Below are 21,274 nucleotides of genomic sequence, written 5' to 3' on the forward strand. Positions count from 1 at the left end.
CCCCCCCCCCCCCCCCAACTGAAAAGTGGGTATCGGTTTGTTATGCTTTATAAAGTGTCCTTTTCTTTTATTAGATGACGGACTCGTACTATATGAAGGATGCTATATATATTTCTAAAAAAAGACTACTGCAGCTGCATTCAGATAGGGCCAGGCGGATTCTGGAAGGAATTGCCTTTATAGAACTTGGTAGGGGATGTTTGCGTTGGATTGGGGGGATCCCGTGACAGCCTTCATAGTTAAGGTCTTGGGAGAAAACATTCATTTTTTGCTGGTTTTACATGGCTAATTCTTTTTTAAACGGTAGTTTGGAGTGGGGAGGAGTGCAATACAAGATGCTAGTGTCGTCTTTGACCCTTCCCATCTTGCATATCTCCCCGCTCGCTCGCTCGCTCCTGATTGACTGACCGGTATTGCCTTCCCATTAGCAGGCTCCACTTAAGTTAGTAGGGAACGCATTAACGTCAGGCCTGCTACTGTTCTGGAAACACGAGCCCGTCGAAAGGAGCATGAGCTAGCATTTTATCTTTTCTCCGAGATGAGGAAGCGTCTGTAAGAAGTCGTCCCCCCGCCCCCTCCGGTCTGGTTTGTATGCGATACAGTGGAAACTCCCCCGGCGAGCTGGCCATGGTGCCCAACGTGACTAGTCGCAGATAACCTGCATCTGTTTTCGGATGTGAAGTCAGGTGAGCCGTGCAAGATTACGTTAGCAAATTTTGCTTCCGGTCTTGCAGTTGCGTGAACCGTGGCGGGGAGAGCCGAGAGAGAGAGCCTGTCCTTCAGGCTCATCAAGCCACGGAAAGCTGTGCGGTTAAGTCCAGGCTCCCTTCCCTTTTGTTTTGTCATCAAGAAATTCCTTAAAATCTAAGGAGCTCTTGTTATGGGACAGAAAATTAGCTTCTTTTCTGCCGTGGACAGTGCGACACCAGCAGTCTCCCTATGCCTGAAGAAGGGCGCTTGTGCCTGAAAGCGTGCAAAGAACAATTTTTTCCAACTATTGAGTTGGTCTAATAAAAGATATCACATCGACCCAACGGACTCTGTCTGCCAAGGGACTCTTGTGTCATTTGCAGCCACTTTCGTGTCACAGGCCTCAGTGGGCTCAAGTGCTTGGGAGCCCACTGGGCAAGTATTGCTGTGCTAGCTGCCTCCTTCTTGCTTGTCTTGGCTATTAAAACACTGGTGCTGTGTGTCCACTGGCTCATTGGCTACAAGAAAAGCTGAAAGCAGCTGGAAACCTTGAAATCATTTATTGTCTTTTTTGCGGTGCCCGTGCCGGTGGTCGGAGGGATGTGCTGTGGGCCCTTTCTGAAGACAAAACGAGACTCCTTGAAAAAAGGGAGCCCCTATGGTCTAATGCCGATCTTCTCATCCTTACCCCCCTCCGAATTGCTGTGCTGGATTAGCCAAAGGGAAGGCGAGCGGCTGGATTGCGACACAGCTGCAGAACGTCTCCACAACGGCTCCCGTTGTGCTGGTCGTCGCTGGTGTGTCTTTCATGCGCTGGCTCTTGCACCTCGGGGAAACGGCTGGTCAGGAACCAGGACCGCTTCCAAGTGCAACAGGTGTTTGGATGGAGCAGAATTGTCGAAAACATTTGGGCTGCTCGCTGGACTGTTAACCCAACGTCGCGCTGCCATTTCTGCAGGACGTGGCAAGAAATCAAGTGGCGTTCAACTCTGTATGAGAACGTTGACTACTAGATCGATCTGAGCATAGTATCGATGTTGCTTCTGCGCTCGAAAAAACAAGACGTGTAATTCTCCACGTTTAGAAACTGTAATGTGGGAGCGGGTTGGATATTTTGCTTCCCTGTTCTGTAACGCTTGGATCGAGATGGCCGAATCTGGGAATCGCTACCTACTTTATGACCATCTCTTATTGCTTGCAGTTAGCTGTATGCAGAGAGGTTAACACTTCACCACTTAGAATCAGAAAGATAAAAGCCGATAAGCATGTTTTTGGGTCCTTTGTTTCAAGCGTGCAGTAGCCAGCACTGGGCATGTCTACATGTGCATGAATGCGCTGTGATTGCAGCACATTAAGTTTAGTATCTGTAATAATGGGTACTAACCGCGCCGTAATCCGTGCCGGCGCACGCCTCATACGTGACATTAATGCGCAGTGGACTAATTCTGCTGCGCACTAGTGCATTAGCACCGCTTTCACGGTGACGTGCTAATGCACAGTAGAATTGGTCTGCTGTACTTGTAGCGTCTTGTGTAGATGCGCCCATTACGTACTTTCTCATCGGCTTACAGGAATGAAAATAATACCTTTCAAGGGAAAAACATATATTTCTGGTGGGGTCTCCTCAAAAAACCATTTACAGTACACCTCATCCAGCATGCACTAAAATACTTCTTCTTCCTTCCAGGTTCCTTACTGCAGTCATACTTGCCAGCCAGGACTGCCAGAGAAGACTCCCTTTGGACCCCATGAACTTCTCTGACAGGTAGGAGGTTTTTTATTGTACAGCGAGTTTTCCCCAAGCACCTCTCAAATATTGTCCACTTCACAGGGGTGTTAAATTCTGTGCGTCTCGGTTCCCCATTAGACACACAAAGTTTTAAGCGACTTGTCCCGGGTGACAAAGGGATGCAGAACTAAGCGCTGGATCAGGCTCTTCCCAGTCCAGTGCCATGACCACATGGATATCCTATCTCTCTAGCTGTCCCCTCTCCATGGTAGAGGAATATCTCTTTTGGACAAACTGAAGTTTCAGTGATTTGTCTGTTTCTGCTTCTTCCACTTGGACAACTTGCTGCAGTTGCATGGCATATTCATGTACTAGTAGCATGAGCAACGGGAAAACAAGCACAAAAACCTCCGCGCCCCAGTCTTGATGCATTTTGCTCAGAATAACTGATCTAGGATGAAAGAAGACGCAGTAGGACTTCTGGGCTCTTAGCTCTGCCGGTGACTTGGCTCTGTAGCTCTGAGCAGGTCGTTGAAACATTTGGATTTGTTATTCTCCATGCGTTAGGGGCATTCCCCGTCTTTTATTTAGTTCATGTTAAATTATTTGAGGTTATACAGTCCTGTTCAGCAATTACTCTTCTTTGTGCAGGAGTTCGGGTTTGAAATGGAAACGTTGTCTTTAAGATTTTTCCATTTGACGCTTGTTCCCCAGTCCGGTTTTGCCATGTCTAGGGTGTTGGTGATTCTGGTTATGAAACCTGGGACTTTGATTTCCTGTGAACTACTTCATGCTGTTGGAGTTAGCAACAGGGCCTGTTTTTGTTAGAGAATGTAATCCTCGGCTCTCGGTTACCAGGGCAAACCATAGCTACTCAGGCTATTGCTAGGTGTAAGATGGCTGAGACCTGTCATCTTAACAAAATAAGTTTCAGGGATTTTGTTCGCACACCTGACTGCAGGTGCATTACAGATCGTTCCAGTGACTTTAGCTTTGTACCAAAGACAATTTTAAAGCCAACGTGATGGTACAAGCAAGCTAACAATCCACATGATGTGATTTCCCCCTGCCGCCTCCAGCTCCCAAATCTTGGAGGAATCTCCCATGAAGGCAGCCCTTTTTCCGGGTGTCTGCACGCCCTCTCCTTTCTGTCTTCATGTGCATCTCCTACGAGGTCTTAAACACACAAACTTTATAATAAATAGTGGGCTTGCGATGAGTCCGAAATATGTTACCTGCCACAGAGTCCTCGGTGCTACGAATGCTGTGTGCTTGGGTCAGGCAGAATTCACATACGCAGAGAAATCTGCTGCACCGACAGGTTAATTCCCACACTCTCATAGTCTAAACCACAGCATGCTAGCACGTTGATTTTGTACTAATGCTTTGACTCCACTTTTGCCCTGGCACTTGTGCTATGTTTGCCTACTCCTGCAAGAGTCTGTTGAGATGCTAATTGCTTTGATCTCCCATAAAGTGAATGGATGGCCATAACGCGCTCTCTTGATAGTGTGCTTCTCCAATAGGGGAGTGTGAGTTTAAAATTGTAGGAAAACATTTGACACTCTTTTTTTTTGACACGGACCTTTTCAAAGCACAAAACTTTGAGTGTAATTTCTTAAAGAAGCAAAAACCCAACTGTTCAGAAAACCGTCATGTTTGCAACTTGTTCTCCTTGGTCATTAAAAGATACCTGTAGGGAATTCCTCAGCTTCCGCTTGTGAAAGAGGAAAAGGGTAATCCACTGACACAAACTGGGCAACGTAATCTCTCTCTTACAGTACCTGCTATAGCACAGATTGAGTTTTGGTGCCTTTGCTTTTTATCCCCTGCATCCCCACCCTTGCACAATTTGGCTGAACATGACGATATCCGCTAGATGGTTGGCGGTGAGGTCTTCTTTGATAAAGTTGCTTTCTGCACGCTCCTGTTTCCAGCTTCCCGTGCTGTATGATTTTTAACTACAGATATAACATTCTCCTCGGCATCGTGTATAGAGCGGTGAGCTTGTCCGAGGTGCTTTTACCAAACAGAGAAACAGTCCATGACCTGAAAATCATAAGTATGAATCACTGTCTCAACGTAGGAAAACCCCTCGGCTCATTCGGACCCAAACCAAGGAGTTCGTGTGAGCGTGCCAGAGCCTTTTGAGTGTGTGTTTAAAATTGGTTGAGTGTTGATAGGATGTCTCTTCAAAACGTCTTGGAGAAATGCCTCTTAATGATGCGAGTTGAAAACTGGATATGTGGAATATCAAGGCACTTCCTAAAGTTAACATATGGTTTAGCGGAAAATGCAGAAAAATTGCTTTATGTCTGATAAAGATGCAAAAAACAGAAGAAATCTAGTTTTCTGTTAGCAGTAATTCCTTACCTAGATGCTCGGTAGAGTATAACTGCTTCTCCCGGACGTGAAACCAAGCTGTGTTTTCAATATACTGTTTCAGTTTTGGGGAGGACGTGCCAGTGCAATATGGAGAACAGAATGGGAATGCGGGTTGTGGTATTGTGAATTCTTCAGGGGTTTCACGGTATAAGTTTCATTACCACTAGTGGATAGAAATTATACAGCTGAAGCTCTGATCTTGATTTGGGAAGATACTACTTAGTGTGTCTGAGAACTTTTATCGTTTTTTGGGAGGGTTTGGGGGTTTGTTTTACTTGTTTAAATCATCTGCTGAATTGCTTCATATCTGGGTACACGGTGAGTGCTTATTAGCAGTCTGCGTCATGTTGCCTAATCACCCCGATGAAACTCTAAAACCAGTTCTGAAAATAGAGAAAAGCAAGGTATGGAATGGCTGGATTATCATAGATGCTTGCTCCAAAAATAAAGCAATAAGATTAGCAGCGAGGTTACTGTCGCGAAGCTTTGGTCTGAATTCTGCCCTAAAAAGCATGCAACCCTGCAGCACGCTTTCCTTCCGCTAATTCGCCGGGCCGGCGTCGCTGCAGTGTTGTCTGCCATTCTCGAAACTGAATTGCTACCTGCAGGTTTCCTACTTTGCTACCAAACTGGTGGCAACTTTTCTTCTCTTCCCTTTTTGAATGCATCGAATGTGCATGGCAACTTCCCGAGTTGTTTTATTTGGGGGGTTTGGTTTTGTTTTTTTTACTTGCAAGGACTTTAATGAGCCTAAACCAGCTCATTTAGCCTGCCCTGAAAGCTATCACAATTCCTAGTGCAAAAGGTGCAGCAATTCCCTGAGCAGACTGGTGTGCTCACACTGGGCTCAGGCATGCTGGGAGCACGGGGCACAAAGGGTTAAGGTCTGCCATTTTGTTATGTAACACCCTTAATGGACATATCAGTGAATGGCACCAAAATGGCAGGGCTTAACCCTTTGTGCGCTGCATGCCTCACACTCAGCTGCCTGCTGCTGGCAACTCAGGCTTGCTCTTCCCCACTAACCATGCATTGATTATTAGTAGTATTAGGATTGCTCTTATTTTAATGAAGAGGAGCAAATGGCCTGCTCCCCCGTGCTTTGGCTTTTGTCACTCCCATGCAAGAACAACTTCACATGTTTAATTCTTTGTGGGTTTTGAGTTTTTCGAGGTGGCCGTTCTGGTCCTCATGGCATAGGGCTGAGCAGCTGGCCTTTAGCTACTACTTTTTTTCCTTGCTCCCGAGCTGATAAAATAAGGACTGGTTTTCAGTTACCTGGCTGCGTCCACACACTGCTGCTTCTATGCTATAAATGACCAGGATGCTGTTCCCGGCCAGGATGGACTGAGAGATTTAAAAAAAAAATCCTAATCTGATTTTTTTTTTTAAATGGTTCTTAAATGCATTTTAAATTTAAAAAAATAAGCCAAGTCATCCTGTGGCCAGCAATTTGGCTTTGGGCTTTTTTTTTTTTGCTTTTTTTTACCATGTCTGAAAATTAGCTTAATGTGGTTCTTTTCTTTTCTTTCTTTTTTTGACATTGCTGTTCACTTTCCCTGGAAATTAAAAAAAAAAAATAGTGGTCTGCCTCGCTGCTGTTCTGATTTCCCTAGGAAATGTGTGTGTGGGGGGGTCAGGATGCTGCCCTCTTTGGTAAACTTTGGTCTTGTGGGATGCACTCCAGAGGACGAGCTTGCCGGCTTTGAGTCCGGGGTCTTGCCAGATTTGGGTCTGGGGTCTGTGACGAAATGCAAAGTCCATTCATTCATTTTCATCGATGACTACTTCCTTTTAGGAACCACTAAGGCCACGTAGTCACCCTTGAACGCTTGCATTTGGGAATGGAAACCTGCGCACACCTTGTCCTTGCTTCTTTTCTCCCGCTTCCCCCTGAAGCGTCTCGAGGGATGGGGCCTGTGCACGGATGGGAAACTTTCTTGTGTTGACTGTCAAAAGGAGTAAATTCCACTCGACTTGGCTTGTACTATATGCATGTTTTAAAAACCAGCCCGGCCTCCTTCAGATCCCGATCAGGACGTTGTTCTCATTTGAGAAGCTGTAGAGTCCGCATTGCCAGGATCTGGCTGTCTTAAGGTTTGATCATTTTTCCCCCCTGAGAACTGGTTTTCCCTTTTACACACCTGGGTAAGTTGGGGCATTTTATGAAGGCAACACTTGCGTATTGGCAGGAGAGCCTCTCCTATGGCTAACATGGTGGTACAGCTTGCGGATGTGCGAATCGTTAGGCGTCTCCGAGATGTGCCTCTGGCTGCAGGAGTCCAGAGGGGCAAGGCTGGCCCCTGCACTAGGTGAGGGCTGGAGAAAAGGCTGGAAGGCGTCGCACCTGCAACAGCACAAAGAGATCCTTAAAAATGCCAGCGGGTTTTAGATCATGGGCGTGTGTGTTATCTACACTTCTGACCCGCTGTTCAAATCATCAGTCGCTGGTGTCATGTTGGTACACAATGATTATGATATATGCACAATTTCAAATCCTCTGAGAGATTTCATTGAGCAGCTCGCTTGTCTAGCCATTTTACTGGCACGCGGGAGTGAAGTAAAGCAGCGGCGTATTCAGATAAATACTTCTAAAAACAGTATGTCGTTGCAACTTCGCAAGCTGTTCTCAAGGCATCTATTGTGAACCTGACTTCCTTCGGCGTCCTTCCCTCTCTGCTCCTTTTAGTCTTGCCTTCTTGCTCCTGTGCGCTGATAGACGCCCGGGTCACTTCGGGGAAACGGCAGTGCTCAAAGGGCAAGGTAGGCAACGCGCTGTAGGTTTCGGTTTTTTTCATACTTCCTTGTCAGGCAAAGGGTAATGCTTTCCCAGGCCTCTGCAGGTTGAAAACTAACTTCCTATTTTTCTGAACCTGGTCCTGTTGTATGCTGTGGGTGTACACTGGTATCAGTGATGATCTCAATTTTGTTTTTCTGCACCATCTTCCTTAACTAGCTTTCTTAATATCCTCTGCCCAAACAGAAAAATCCCCCCCCTTAATAGCATCAGAAACACGTGGATCCTTTTTCTCCCCACTCAAATAATGGGATCTCAAACGCATTGCTCTCCACTGAGAACAGGTTACTCCAGCTCTTGCAAACGTGGCTCACAATGAAAAGGGTTTGAATGGTATTAAACGCAGGCTTAAAACTATATTGCATCTGTGAACATTTTAAGGATGATTATGTTATAGATCCACGTTGGATTCAGTGATGGTTCCTACAGTAAACACCTCTTCTGTCGTATCAAAACTTTGGTCTTTGAGGCTAAATCTAGGGGAAAGTTAAACCAAAGTGAAAACGAGTCATTTCAGCAAGGCTTCTGAGCCTTTTAAGCTCCCCCCCAGTCGCCTTCATCCTCCAGGCTGATGTTACAGGATCAACTGAAGGAGCTCTTAACAGTGAAGATCCAGAGTTTTATTTTTGGGTTGACAGGACAATGCATTTTGGCTCCAGAAAGACTCTTTAGGTTGCATACGTCTGGAAAGGAGGGCTTGTAAAGAAGCTCGTCCTCAGCTATAAATATTACATTACCAGGCTTCTCTCTAATAAATGAAAACAGAAAGCTAGGATTGCTTCTGGTTTGTCGGTGCGCTTCATCATATGATCAGAATTTGACCATATAAATTTTAGCCTTGGGCTTATTATTCTGGACCCCTAAATATAATTTTTCATGGGCTTAAAAGTGTCCCTGAATCAGTGGTACAAGAGGGGAGGGAGAGGACGTATGCCAGACTCTTCCTGATCTTAAATGTGAACCTTTCTGAATCATGATTTCTGAAATACTTCCCAATCTGCAACTGGAGAAAATACTTTGTCCTGAGCACAAATAAATGTTCCCTGTGAACTGCCAGATTGCTTCAATGCCGTTAGCTGGATCCCGACCTTCCTTGCATACATCTTTCCTTGTATTTGTTCGTAGTGGGAGTCTCCCAATATTTGGGATGTTCGGCATATTCTAGCTATTGGCACCACCACTTTTGTGCTGGGATTATACAGAAGAGATCCTTGTTAGACCCTACCTGAAATCCCCAGTGCTAAAGTATGAATTCAGACGTTCAAGGTAAGGTAGCCAGGGGAAGCGTCAGTCACTCTTGGCCCTTGTTTTGCTCCCTGTATGCCCTCGGCTTCAGTGGACGTGCGCGGACTTTTTTTCTGACCTTTGCAAAATCATCGTTTAAAGTTTGATTACAAGCAGAGTTGCACAGGGTTAGCTCGGCTGTTCCCCAGCTGTAGCCAGTAAGTCTTGGAAGAGCTGCCGAGTGCTTTCTGGTGGTCAGCGGGTCGTTGCCTGCTCCCATATCGCTGTCCGCTCCTTATTTCTAGCTGCTAAAGTGCACTAAAAGACAGCTAAAAACACACTAAGTACTTTCCTTATTCGTTACCATGAAGCAGTTGCTCTGCTTGCTACGGAGATGTTCTGACTCCCGAGTGGGAGAGGACATGGTCTGTGGGATCATGAGTGTAGACGGGCGGTCGACAGGACAGCGTGTTTCCAAAAGGATCCGCGCTTTGTGGCAGGAGAGACGGATTTCTGCTTTGACTTTTTGTGACAACCTGCAAATAGCCTCCTCTTCCATCTTCAGCCCCAGTTGTTATCCCTTCCTCACCCTTTTGGTTTAAGCATACTCCTAACATGTACATCCAGCTGCTGCTTTGGCCCAACTCCTTGCGTGGACTGGTTACTTCGCTTTTTGAATAGGTTTTTCCAAGAGCATCTGGCCCAAGGAATCCTTTGATGCTTCAGAAAGTGTCTTTCCATCCCTGTCCTCTCCCAGCGTTGGGCACTGTGTTGATCCCACACTCCTCATTTACAACTCGCTAAACTAGCAGTGAAAATGCTATAACACCCGCGGCTCAGGGGTGCTGGGTGTAGCCGTGTTGGTCTCAAGACCTAGGCAGACATGGTTCTTTGGGTAGGTGCAATATCTTTTATTAGACCAACTAAATACTTGGAACAATTGTTCTTTGCAAGCTTCTGGGCACAAACACCCTTCTTCAGGCAGAGGGAGAGTCTACATTTGGGATCCTGCTGCCTGAAGAAGGGTGTTTGTATCCAAAGAACAATTTTTTCCAGCTATTTAGTTGGTCTGATAAGAGACAACCTTGTCTGACAATTGTATAGCATGCAAAAGCAGCATGAGTTGCTGCCTAGCAGCTTTAAGGTTTTGGGGTGTGGGGGTGTGACGCCTGTTTTCAGGTAGTGTAAATCTGAAATCCTCCATTTGAAATGGGCTTGTCACTAGGGTGGGTTTTGCCTGTCACCTGGGAAGCGTAGTTGCTGGAGGTGAGCTCTGGCCAAGTCTCCCGACTGCAGACCCAGGTATTCAATGGTGTGATCATGGCATACCTTTACTGGGCGCTCTGCCGCTGCATGTCGTGTTGTTGCTTTGTTTGGGGGTGTCGTGTAGTTTTGGTTTTTAGTTCACATTTTGCAGGACTTAATCTATTTGGAGATCATTGCAGACCTGTTACCAGGAATCTGGCCGTTCTGGGCTGGACTGCACATCTGGAAAAATTGGCCCAAAAGAATGAATTTCCCAAATCTTTAACTGGAACTTACCAGCTTTTTTCTGTTCTGTAACTTTCCCCTACAGTGGCAAAGGAAAGCAAACAGATAATTGTTCCAGCATCTCCCATCCCTTTGTCATCTTTGCAAATGGGAGGCGTTCTGGGCAGTGTGGGATAGGAGTTTGTCATACGCAGCCCTGTGGGAAAAGACACTGGCTGAATCAAACCAGGTTTGTCTTTTTCTGTTTTGCTTTTTTTTTTTTGCGGGGGTGGGGATGGGGGGGGAACTTTTTGTTTGGTTTTTGGAGCACTTCTATTGCCACTTTTTCCAAAAGAGCAAAAAAGCACCCTGGTCTTTGACAGGCTAGTACAGAAAATGAACCAAAAGAGGGTTTTTGGTGGGTTGGGTTTTTTTTGTTCAGTTCAAGGACCATTGCATTGCTCTGTGCAGATTTGTGCATGTCATGTATACGTGAGCTGTAAGTCTGCATCCCAGTGTCTGGCAGGTCATTATGCTGTTTTCTACTTAAAACCTTCAGTGGCCCCTTAGTAGCTTTTGAACCCAACCCTTGCTCTAACCTGCTGCAGGGCTGGCTCGCACTCGTGGCTCTGGGAGTTACTGTTCAGACCAAGGCATTTCCACCCTGACCTCTGCCCATATGGTACCGAACGCTTGGAGGTCATGTAGGAGAGTGAGTCTGCCGATGATGTGGGAGAGGAAACCCTAGGACCTGCTTTTTAACGTAGACGTATTGTAGCTACAGATGTTGAATTCCATCGCTGTCATCTAGCTAGACCCCGCTGGTCACGGGAGACCCCTGGAAAACCATCCGTGTGGTCTGTGTGGGGCCGAGGAAGGGGTGGGAAAGCAGTCATGCCGGGCTGGAATATGGGACCGCTTGGGATGTTAGCTGAGTACAGCCTGCATGTACGCCCCCCCAAGCTACACCGTGTGCCCAGGCTCCCCTTTGGCCCCCCAGGCCATGCCCCCCCTCCTCCATTCCTTAGCCTGAGCTTCGCTCTGCCTGCCCCCACCCCAGGGGCATGGCCGGGGGCAAAGGGGAGCCTGGGCACACGGTGCAGCTGGAAGGTAGGGGGTGTGCATGGCGTGGGGGGAGGTAGGCAGCGGGCACATGGTGCAACAGGGATTTTTGAGAGAGAGATCCACAGCTGTGGTCTTTCGGAGGGCTTTGCAACGGGAAAACTGCTGTATTAGTTTTCATGCTCTTTTTTTCTTTGACTGCAGAAAAATAAAAGCTGGTATTTTCCAAGGGAATCCGTCTAGGGGTTGGGAAACCACTGAGCGGGAGAGTTTTAATGGAGGTCATATTCCCTTTGCTGTGGGGTGGGCAGTCTTTATATGCAACCGCATAAAAAACTATAGAATTGCCTAATCATGATGATATAATAATAATAATAGTAATAATAATAATAAAGCACCCACCAAGAAAGCTGGCATGTATTATTTTTAATCCTGGGGAAGGAAAATCTGTAAAGAGGCTGATTCAGTGGGTCGTTGACTAGACCTTTAAAGGCGGTGGTTCAAATGGGTCACCAAGGGGTTGGGTAATACTGAGTCTGTTTGCCCGTCACTAAATCGTGTCCTGTTATCGTCTGAGCAGCGCGTGGAGGCGTTGCGATGAGTGGGGTAGGGGTGCCGTAGGTACGAGCTGCAGCGTGGTGAGGCCCATGGCTGGAATAGCAGGGGCTGCTGCATGTCAGGACTGAGGTGTATTGGCTAAACTATGTAGAAAATCTCAACAGCCCCTGGCTTGCTGCCTGGACAGTGCTGTTAGTCCCTCACTTCCACGAGCACCAAAATTAACCCAGCCTGTTCTCCTTTATAAAAGCACTTTTCCACCCCCCATGGATTTGAACGCTTAAACCTGGCCTCCCCACCTGCCACGCCACAATTGCAGACACCACTTTTTTTCCACCTACCTTAGATTTTTTCTAAACAATTGCATGCCAAAGAACCACATTTTTCCAATTATTTTACCTTTTTTTCTAAACAATTGCACGCCAAAGAACCACATTTCCCCCAACTATCTTAAATTTTTTCTAAACAATTGCACGCCAAAGATCCACGTTTCCCCCAACTATTTTGTATTTTTTCTAAACAATTGCATGCCAAAGATCCACGTTTCCCCCCCGACTATCTTAATTATTTTTCTAAACAATTGCACGCCAAAGAACTTCTGTGCCAACTTTTGCACAGAAAAACTTGCAGGTTCGCCTGCGATTGCAGCTCCTGTTCCTATCAAGTCTGCAAAGCTGAGCCGGCGATGCATTATGGGTCCAATGCGCTTTCCCCCCCCCTTCCCCCCCCATACACACGTCCACAAACCTATCAAGAAAGCTGTTTGAAACTTAAGTTCAACTCCTATTTGTGCTCATTTTTGGCCTGCCTCTGAATTCAATGTTAAAAAAAAAAAAAAAAAAAAATCTTTTTTTTTTTTTCTCCCCCTTTTTTTAAGACAACTTTTCCCGAAGTGACAGGGGTGTCGGGGGAGCGCACGAGCAGCGTCCCGGGCGCGTGCGGCGTGTGCAAGTGCAGCGCGGTCCCTTTAAGAGCAGGGATGCTCTCCCGGACTCATGCTCTGGAATGCCAGCAGCCGCCTCACCGACAGCCACTGCTGCTGCTCCTGCTCCTGCGGCTGCTGTCGTGTCTCGGCGAGGGTTAACAACACTTCAGCTTGTTGTCTGGAACCGGTTCAGACTGGTTTTCGAGAAAGTGCTTTGTCTCTCCGACTGAATCCTGGGAAGGGTCATGTGGAGCCCAGTGATGTCATGGGATCAAACCCTGACTCAGCTGTTTGGATCAGATATGTGTCTGCAGGTACAGGCTGAAATGCCAAAGCTCACCCGAAAAGCAAAAGTTTCTGGGACTTTGGCACACAACGAGTTAAGTGCGATCCCGCAGGAGTTAAGCACTTCCTGTGCAGCGAGTGGAAAAGCCTGGCTCATTCATTAGGAGGGAAGAAACTATCAACTTCAATATTATAATGGCAGTGTCTTGATCTCTAGTGGCAGAGTATCAGGAAATATGGAAGACACTCTTCACTCAGGGTGTGGTAGTCCTTTTTCCCCCATACCATCAGGTTTCTGAGACTTGCAATCAGATACAGGTGCTGAGAAAATCCCAGAAAGGTCTAGTCCAGATGATGATGATTTTTTTAATATATAATTATTTTTTATTTGCACGTGAGGCAAACGCGTTCCACTTTCTTGGGAAGCACCCAAACTTTTGTTGCGGCTGTGAGTCTGTACAGTCCTGGGTATCCTGCCGGACATTTTATGGCATGCTTCTTCCAGCTGTAGTTGCTTTAAACTAAAAAGTGCAACTACAGTAATGCTGCGTAACTCCGTAAGACCTGGGTCTGAAGTTCTCTTACAATAGGGCGAGCCAGCGAGCAAACTGGCAGCACTTTATTGCACCCTCTCAGGATCTCTTCATTTGCAACAACACCCAACTTTGTCCTATTTTGAAATTAAGGTGGTTGGATTTTGTTTTAATTGCTCCCCTGTCCATTAAAATGCATTTGACTGACTTTTCTCTCTCCTTTTTTCCAGAGTCTCACAATGACAGAGGAAGCATGCAGGACACGAAGTCAGAAGCGAGCGCTAGAACGAGAAGTAACACAAAATGACGTGGATAGTAAAAAAATAAAAATGGAGAAAGGACTGTTGGGAGCAGATATAAAGACTGAAGGTGACATGAAAATAAAGACAGATCCTGGATCTGGAAAAGTGCAAGGATTATTGAAAGGAGGGGAGGTAAAAGCAACCATTAAAGTTGAGGTGCAGACGGGAGATGAGCCTGTGGACATGAGTACCTCAAAAAGGTGAGTGTAACCAGGTGCTGCCAGCACACTTCACTATTCGAGTTATGCGCATACCAAAATTGAAAAGCTCGGTGAGCAGACACTTGGAAAGACCTCCAAGCTTCTCTGTGGGATGGCTGCAAGCTGTAAATACACATGCAAACCGCTGAAGGAGGTGCGGTGTTGTAGCTTCAGGATTCCTCCTCAGATCCAGCCGCCGGTGCTGCATAGTCTCAAAGTAGCTGCTGCTTTATTTTTCCCCAGCTTCATCTTCATAACAGCTTCCGTGGGAAATGAACCCATTTAAATGAGGAGATATGGTGGAGAGTAAAGGCATGAATGTAGATGGGGTATGTACTGCGCTGCTCACTTGAGGTCACTCGCATATGGTAAGGCCTCTTCGCACCCCATAAGCATGAATGACGTAGGAAGGGGCTAAACTGTCCTTGTGACCGTACGTGAGAAAGTGGTTTTGGTGCACCTTAGCCCTTGTGCACATACTGCTGGGACTTCAGAGAAGTTGGGGGAAAAGCCTATTATAAAGGGGCTGATGGTTTAAGGTGCCTCCATTTTTGATGCCCAATCTAACACCTTCAAAGGGTATGGTTTTGTTTGGGGGGGTTTTAAGGAGGCAAGTGCCTGCTGTTCTCTTTTCGGGGGGGCCAAGAGGGGGGTGTTTTTTGGAGTAAGTTTGACTCCCTAAAAATGGAAACATCCAAAGTGACCAGCCATTTTGGGAACAAAATTGCTGTTGGTTTACTAATCAGGGTTGTTTTTTAAAAAAAATACAAACCACATGTAGTACGGAGACACCCCGGCACATGGAAACAGCGCTCTCAAAATCATCCCCCAAAAATTGGGTTACAGATTTTTCAAGTTTCTTCTGCGTATTGCCTGTCCCGCAGCCTGGTCAGGTACCGGGATTACAGGTGGTGATCCTGAAAGTTCACTTTTTTTCTTGTCAAAGAAAAGACCTGGATGGACATACTTTGGGATGCAATGTGGTGTGGTGTTTGGTGCCTAGTAAAGGAAGTCAGGACTCCATAAGTGTAAACTGTTATTCCTGGCTCTGCCACTGATACCAGGGAACTAGTGCACCAAAGCACAGATGATTTGTCCATTTGCAAAATGGGCTAAATATTCCCAGAATGTCTTAAGAGTATAAAGTGCCAAGATCCTTGAATAAAAGATGTTTTGTAGCAGTTCAGATTTACTACTGCTTCACTTGTCAGGACAGAAACTAGAAGTTCCTGTTGCGTATGCAAATTTGTATGTATTTAAAAAGCAAGAAAGAAAACTGTAGAGGGGAATAAAATTACTCTGCCCTCACTGTAGAACTGTAATGAGTTTGAGTTATCCACCTACTCCTATGCACTGCCCCTGCTTTTTCAATAAGTAGTTTTACTGCTTTTTTAAATTTTTTCTTCTGTCCGGTGATACATTATATCACTTCAGTACATCCAGAACAAATTGCTTGCAACAACTTGGACTTAGTGTGAATTCGTTGGACCATATTCTTTCCTCTGTAAACTCACTGGCAACCGGGGCATCTCCCAAGGTTGCTCAAGGTGATCTTTCAGTATGATTGGTGAGGAAGACAACTTTTATCAGATACGAGTACAATATTGATGTAGGAAGAGGGAGTAGATGGATAACTCCCATGCAAAAGAATTTTGCTCGTTTCTCAGAGAATGAGGAAAAGGAGCCAGATGATTAAAAAAAAGATGCCGTTTTTAGAAGGCAGCGATGCCTTCTAACATTATCCCAGCTTGCTAACTAGTGCAACTACTTGAAACGTTTTCTCCGTGGGAGAGAAGATCATATGTGTGTTCGGCTCCCAGCTTTGCAGTGGATTTCATGTGTGCACCTGGGCAAGCTAGGCTTAAAGGGGGAGTCTTAGCAATCTAACAAAGTCGTTTTTGAAAGCATTAAATTTTGGGGTGCTTCACCTGCCCTGAGCCAGCTCTGACCTCACAAGAACAGCTTCCGGTTCTTGTCCAAGGGCGTCTGCCCGCCTCTTGCACTATGAGACTAGTATAAGCCAGACTTTGAACAGGGGCATTCACGGTTGATTTTTTTTAAAGAGCCTCCACAGCAAATACTACCATGTAAAAAAAAAATTGAGGCATGCTCCACCCCGTGCACACTGTGTAATAGCTCTGCTTCTGAATGTAATCATTCTGATTTCTTTGTGGGTGTGGAAGAAAGTTTGCCTGTGTAAGGAGGTTGCAGTCTGTAGTATCTGGATCTGAAACCTAATGAAATCTGTTCTTCGCCCGGCTCTGGATCAGGCCTTTGGTTTCCAGTTGGAGATACAAGTGACATTTCACAGTTGTATCTGTTATGATCATGGCTCAAAAGGGGAGCCCTGCCTGTGGAAGAGGAATGTAAATGGTTCTGTGGAAGGTAACTGCATCCCCAGGCTTCCCCTCTCTGCTCCAAGCTGATGATAGCTCTTTGCTTTCAATATGTGATCAAGTGTTTGGGCACTCGGATGGTCGTGAGCAGCCTGCTTAGGTATACGGATCCTGTACATCTTGGCAGAGGCAATAGGTGATGAGATGCATGGGACCATAGGACAGATGTCATCCCTTGGCTATGTCAAAATCCAAGTGTCATTTTTGTAGGTGGCATTGAGACCTTAAAGTATCAGGCTGGGCCTCTGAGTTCGGGTCTCGCGTTTCCAGACTTCTGATATTTATGAGCCCAGAACACAGTTGATGTAAGACCTGCATCTTTGAAACAGTTGATTTGTTTCAAAAACGAAATAGAAGAATTTCTGAGTGATTTCCGATCTAAAACAACCTTCTCGCTTGGGTTAGTCTCAACTTAGTATTTTAAAACTTGTGTTAATGAAGACTGACTTTTTTCCCCGTTGGGAAAGTTATCAGTCGATCACTGAAGCTTTACCTGATCTCTCACTGATTATCCATTCATTCTTTATGAATCGAGTTTTTAAAAAAAATTGAAATCTGAACCTGAAGACACCTTTGGGTTTAAAGAAAGGAAAAGAAAATAAAAATATTGGAAGTGTTTCTGACTTCTAATCTCAAGATCTAGAGAAAAAAAAAAAGGAAGTTAAAAATAGTATCTGGTTTCCTTCTGGCATCACAGAACGAGCTCAACAGAAGAGAGTCTGTGGTGGTAAAAAGTTTGTGACGAGAGATCGTACAAGGCCAAACCAGCGCCTTGCTCCTGTGTGTGTTTGCAGCAGCGTAGCTCGTGTTGAGAAGTGGACGATTAGGCCAGATCTACCAAGGAGAGTAAAAAGGGACAGAAAGTGGCTTGTGCCCGTGCTCTAAATGATGCAGAAATGTGACAATCGTTTTACAAATGATATTGGAGAAATAAGCATTGACAGACGGGGAATCGCTTGACAGGGTTTGGCTCAATTCAGCTCCTTTTTAAACAGAGATGAATGAAGCAGTTGATAGCACGGTAATTAAGAACAGCTTCTACCTAGCTGCGATCACCGGACTTTTCTCTGATTTCTTTCAGTATTTTCTTGCAGTAGCTTTCAAGCAAAATCAGTAAGGGAGCTGCTCCGCTTAAGAAGTGTAAACCCCCACCTCCCTCTTCCCCTTGCGGGGTTGGAGACCTGCAAAGGCCCTGCTGAAATGCAGCGTCTTCTGGATTATCAAACATCAACTCTACAGCACTGTGGTACTGACACTGCTCTGATATCACCACCTTGGAAACTGCGCTTCTCTGCAGAGTTTAAAAATACCAGCAAAGGGCACGAGAGCTGAAAGAAGTTAGCCAAAGAGTATTCTGTCTCCTGATCCGCTGCCTTTTTGCTCGATGGCATTTTTAAGTCAGCTTAAACTTGTCAGGCCCTTTTAAACTTCCTGGCTCATCATCCTGTAGCAGTTTGGTAGTATGTCATGTTCCCGGGTCCCCTTTTCTCTCCTTTGCTGGGAAAGACCTTAATAAACCGCCACGGGGAAACGGTAAAACCTCTTCGTAAAATATAGCTTGAAGTTGTCAGTGGCCTTTTTATTATACCCAGGAATAATAACACCATGGACTCAAATAGATGGTATGTGACTGCAAGGACTTCTCTGCCTACCTCCGAACATGCAGTTTTTACAAGGACTGAATCATGTCCTGTACCGCGGGGGTCCAGCTCTGGGCAGCGTTCCTCCACGAAGCTGGAGTAGCAGAGATAACCAGGTGATAGCCTCTGTGCATATCTGGTGCCCGTCTTCAGCGTGCAATGACCCCGGGTCAGTGGTGCCCAGGTGTGAGCACTGCCAAACCAGTACTGTACCCACACTGCTGTGTTCTCGACACTTGCACATGTCTTGGGGTGTCCGGGACCACCTGTGGTGCAGGCTGAGACCCTGGAGGGCTCATCTCAATCAGTAATGCATTTTGTATTTTCCAAAGGGGAAGTTTTGGGTAGGGTCTTTGTGAACCAGCAGCACTCTGCAGTGAGGATGCTGGCAAAAAGTCACAAAGCGGGCAGGTCCCAGCCTTTCTCGAAGCCGGAGCCCCTGAATTCAAGTTGACAGGGGCTGTGCACAGCGTTAGCGGCATTTGAAGTAACAGCCTAGCTCATGGCATAGTGAAGATGTACTAGGGATCCTAGAAGTGAACTAGGGATCCTGGCCTTTTCTGATTTAAAAAAAAAAATCCAAAATCCTCTGCTTTAAAAAAAACCCCCAAAACCCACATTTTTCTGTGATTAAAACAAAACACCACTACATATGATTTGAATTGATACAGTGTTTTGTTTAATAACAGGAAAATGTGGATGTGGGGGGTGTTAAAGCAGAGAATTTTGTTTTTTTTTAATTCGGACAAAACCAGGATCCCCGCCGATGACCCTGCCTTTATGGGTATCTCCCTGGCAAGCCCGTGACATGCATGTAGCCTGTTGTCAGCTAGCACGTGTGAGCTGCCATTTAGTTGCTAGACCATTAACGGCTCGTTTTGCTCCTGCTCGGAGCAGCCACAGAGTGACTTCTTCCACGAGGATCCCCTTGCTAGCTAGCATGGACTCTGATACAGCAAGTCTGATTCCCGTGGCTGTGCTGGCAGGTGCAAGAATTCGTGTCGCGCTGCACGCCATCCTGCTCACATAGGATCAGATCTTCATAGTAATGTGCTCAGGTCTCACGGGGATGGTATAAATTCTGTTAATCCAAAATAAAGAGAAGTGTGCTGCTATGAGAGATGCTCGGATGCAGTTTGTACACCCAGGACCAAGGACCGTGGCTTGTCAGTCTGACCGTATGTACTGGGGAGAGTCTGAAATAAAGCTCGAGAGAGTGCTTTGGGGTGTGCGGGCAATGAGCCGTTTACACATCGCTCCTCCAGCACGTACCCAGCTCTCGGGGATGTTGTTGAATATTCGCTGCTCAGCCTCTCGCTACGCAGTCCGAGGCAAGCAGAGGAGGAATACCTTTCTCTTTCAGCTGAACTGGCCTAGCTCTGCCGTTAGCTTCACTTAACACCAACGGAGATGCATCTTAACACCTTTTAGCTCCGTTTTTTGGAGGGGCAGCAGGTGGCCTGGTTTGAAACGAAACCCGGTGAAGATGTTAAGCTGTCTTGTTTCTAAGCGAGGCTTTCAGTGGAGTTATTTTGAGTTGGGAGAACAAAGGTGGCCGCTTTTGCAGGTGATGCTCTTGGTGGTAGACCAGGGTGCAGCCTTGGGTCCTGGCTCTGCGTTCCAGCTCCTGGGCCATGCGTTATGGCCAATAAAGGCAACGATGCCGTAGAGAAATTGCTGTCATCCTCTCCCTTTTTCATATTTCCCTCTCCTTTTAAATATGCCTGAATGTCGATTTTCCTTCCAACTCCACTCTAGTGGCTTAATCTTAGTTGGGTCCATGTATTCCCCTCCATCTGAAGAAGAATCCCACGACCCCTACCGTTATAGGTGCATTAAAGGCTATAGGGCTTGGCTGTTTCGGGCTAACACTGTTCTTCCTCCAGTAAAAATGGGAGAGCAGCTAAGCCGTCACGTTTACTTGCTTTTGATGCAGTGTGATTCTACGGAAGTTGATCTCCTTAGGAGCAAACTTATTTATTATTTAAATTTCCATGGGCCATCCCCACTGCTTTTCAGCTCCGGTTCTTTCAAAGTGACATACAGGCTGGCTGGCCTGAGCCACTGCTTGTTTGTTTTAAGTGAAAATTGCCAGGAAAGATGAGGGTGGGGAAAGCTGTAGGCTTCCCTAGAACGGTGGAGTCTTGCCAACTCGTCTAATCACAGAAAGTTGTTTTTTTTTCTCTGCAACCCTTCCAGCGAGCGGTTTGGGGAACGTCGCTCTTGTCCCGGAACTACCCATTATGGTTCTGGGAAAATTGCATTAGCCGGGCATCATGTCCTCCTTTTGTTATACAGCATCACTAAAAATAACCACTTGTGTTTTGAACTACTTGTGTTTTAACTCGCCTGTTAAAGTTACGTGCTCTGAGCTGTGTTGTGGGGCCCTTGATGGAGAATTTACCGTTTGTCTTTTTCCCATTGGAAAGGGAAAACTTTTTGTGGCGGTTCGCCCATCCTCTCCCCAAAAAGTTTTTCTGCATTGGCTCATGTGGCTGGGCCATGATGGGAATGTGTCTAGAGCATGGTCTTAAATGTGCTTTTTTGTAACCTAGGATGGGTCGGTTGTTCCTTACCTGTGATGGGTCGGCTGCTGCTGCTTTGGCTGGAGCCGTGCGTGAGCTGAACTCAGTGCAGGTCCCAGGGCAGTGTAAACGGGGCTCTTCCACATTTCAGGTTTCACTCCAGTGGTTGAGGGGTAGCCCCGACGTGGCAGGGCTCCGTTACAAATCAGGTGGGCAGTAAAGGCCGCGGTGGGAAGCCCGGGGGCAGGTTTCTCGCTTTTGGGAATTTCTTAACTTCAAAATACAGGCCCAGCTCCGTGAAATCCTTCCCCCTCCAAAGTAGCAGCGTTGGAGAAAGGAAGATGTAATCGTCTTGTTTCTGTTTCAGTAGTGTACCAAATCTGTCAAGATTTCCATTGATGCTTTTTGGAGTCTCGTGGACATCTGAAATCTCTAAAAGTTTGCTTTCCTTTTCTTCTGCCTTTTCTCTTCTCCCTCTTTACCTCCAGTGCCTTGAGGGGAGTACATCTGGAGGTTGTCGGATAAAACAAGGACAAACTTATTCTCAGACACA

The 21,274-nt window shown here is 46.2% G+C and overlaps 1 protein-coding gene across 4 annotated transcripts in view; it reads left to right on the forward strand.

Moving 5' to 3' along the window:
* The window catches only part of GATAD2A (GATA zinc finger domain containing 2A), a 67,842-nt gene that overhangs the window by 21,526 nt on the left and 25,042 nt on the right, over positions 1-21,274 (forward strand). For 2 of the 4 annotated variants that reach the window (XM_025196361.1, XM_025196357.1), the window contains exons 2-5: positions 2,378-2,455; positions 10,402-10,545; positions 12,793-13,154; positions 13,889-14,160. In XM_025196361.1, coding sequence (XP_025052146.1) covers positions 13,086-13,154; positions 13,889-14,160 — 341 coding nt within the window. In that variant the 5' untranslated portion in view covers positions 2,378-2,455; positions 10,402-10,545; positions 12,793-13,085. The remainder of the gene's footprint in view (positions 1-2,377; positions 2,456-10,401; positions 10,546-12,792; positions 13,155-13,888; positions 14,161-21,274) is intronic. The other 2 variants (XM_025196360.1, XM_025196358.1) reach the window with 2 other exon arrangements.

Source organism: Alligator sinensis, unplaced genomic scaffold (genome assembly GCF_000455745.1).
Source record: "Alligator sinensis unplaced genomic scaffold, ASM45574v1 scaffold1295_1, whole genome shotgun sequence".
NCBI lineage: Eukaryota > Metazoa > Chordata > Crocodylia > Alligatoridae > Alligator > Alligator sinensis.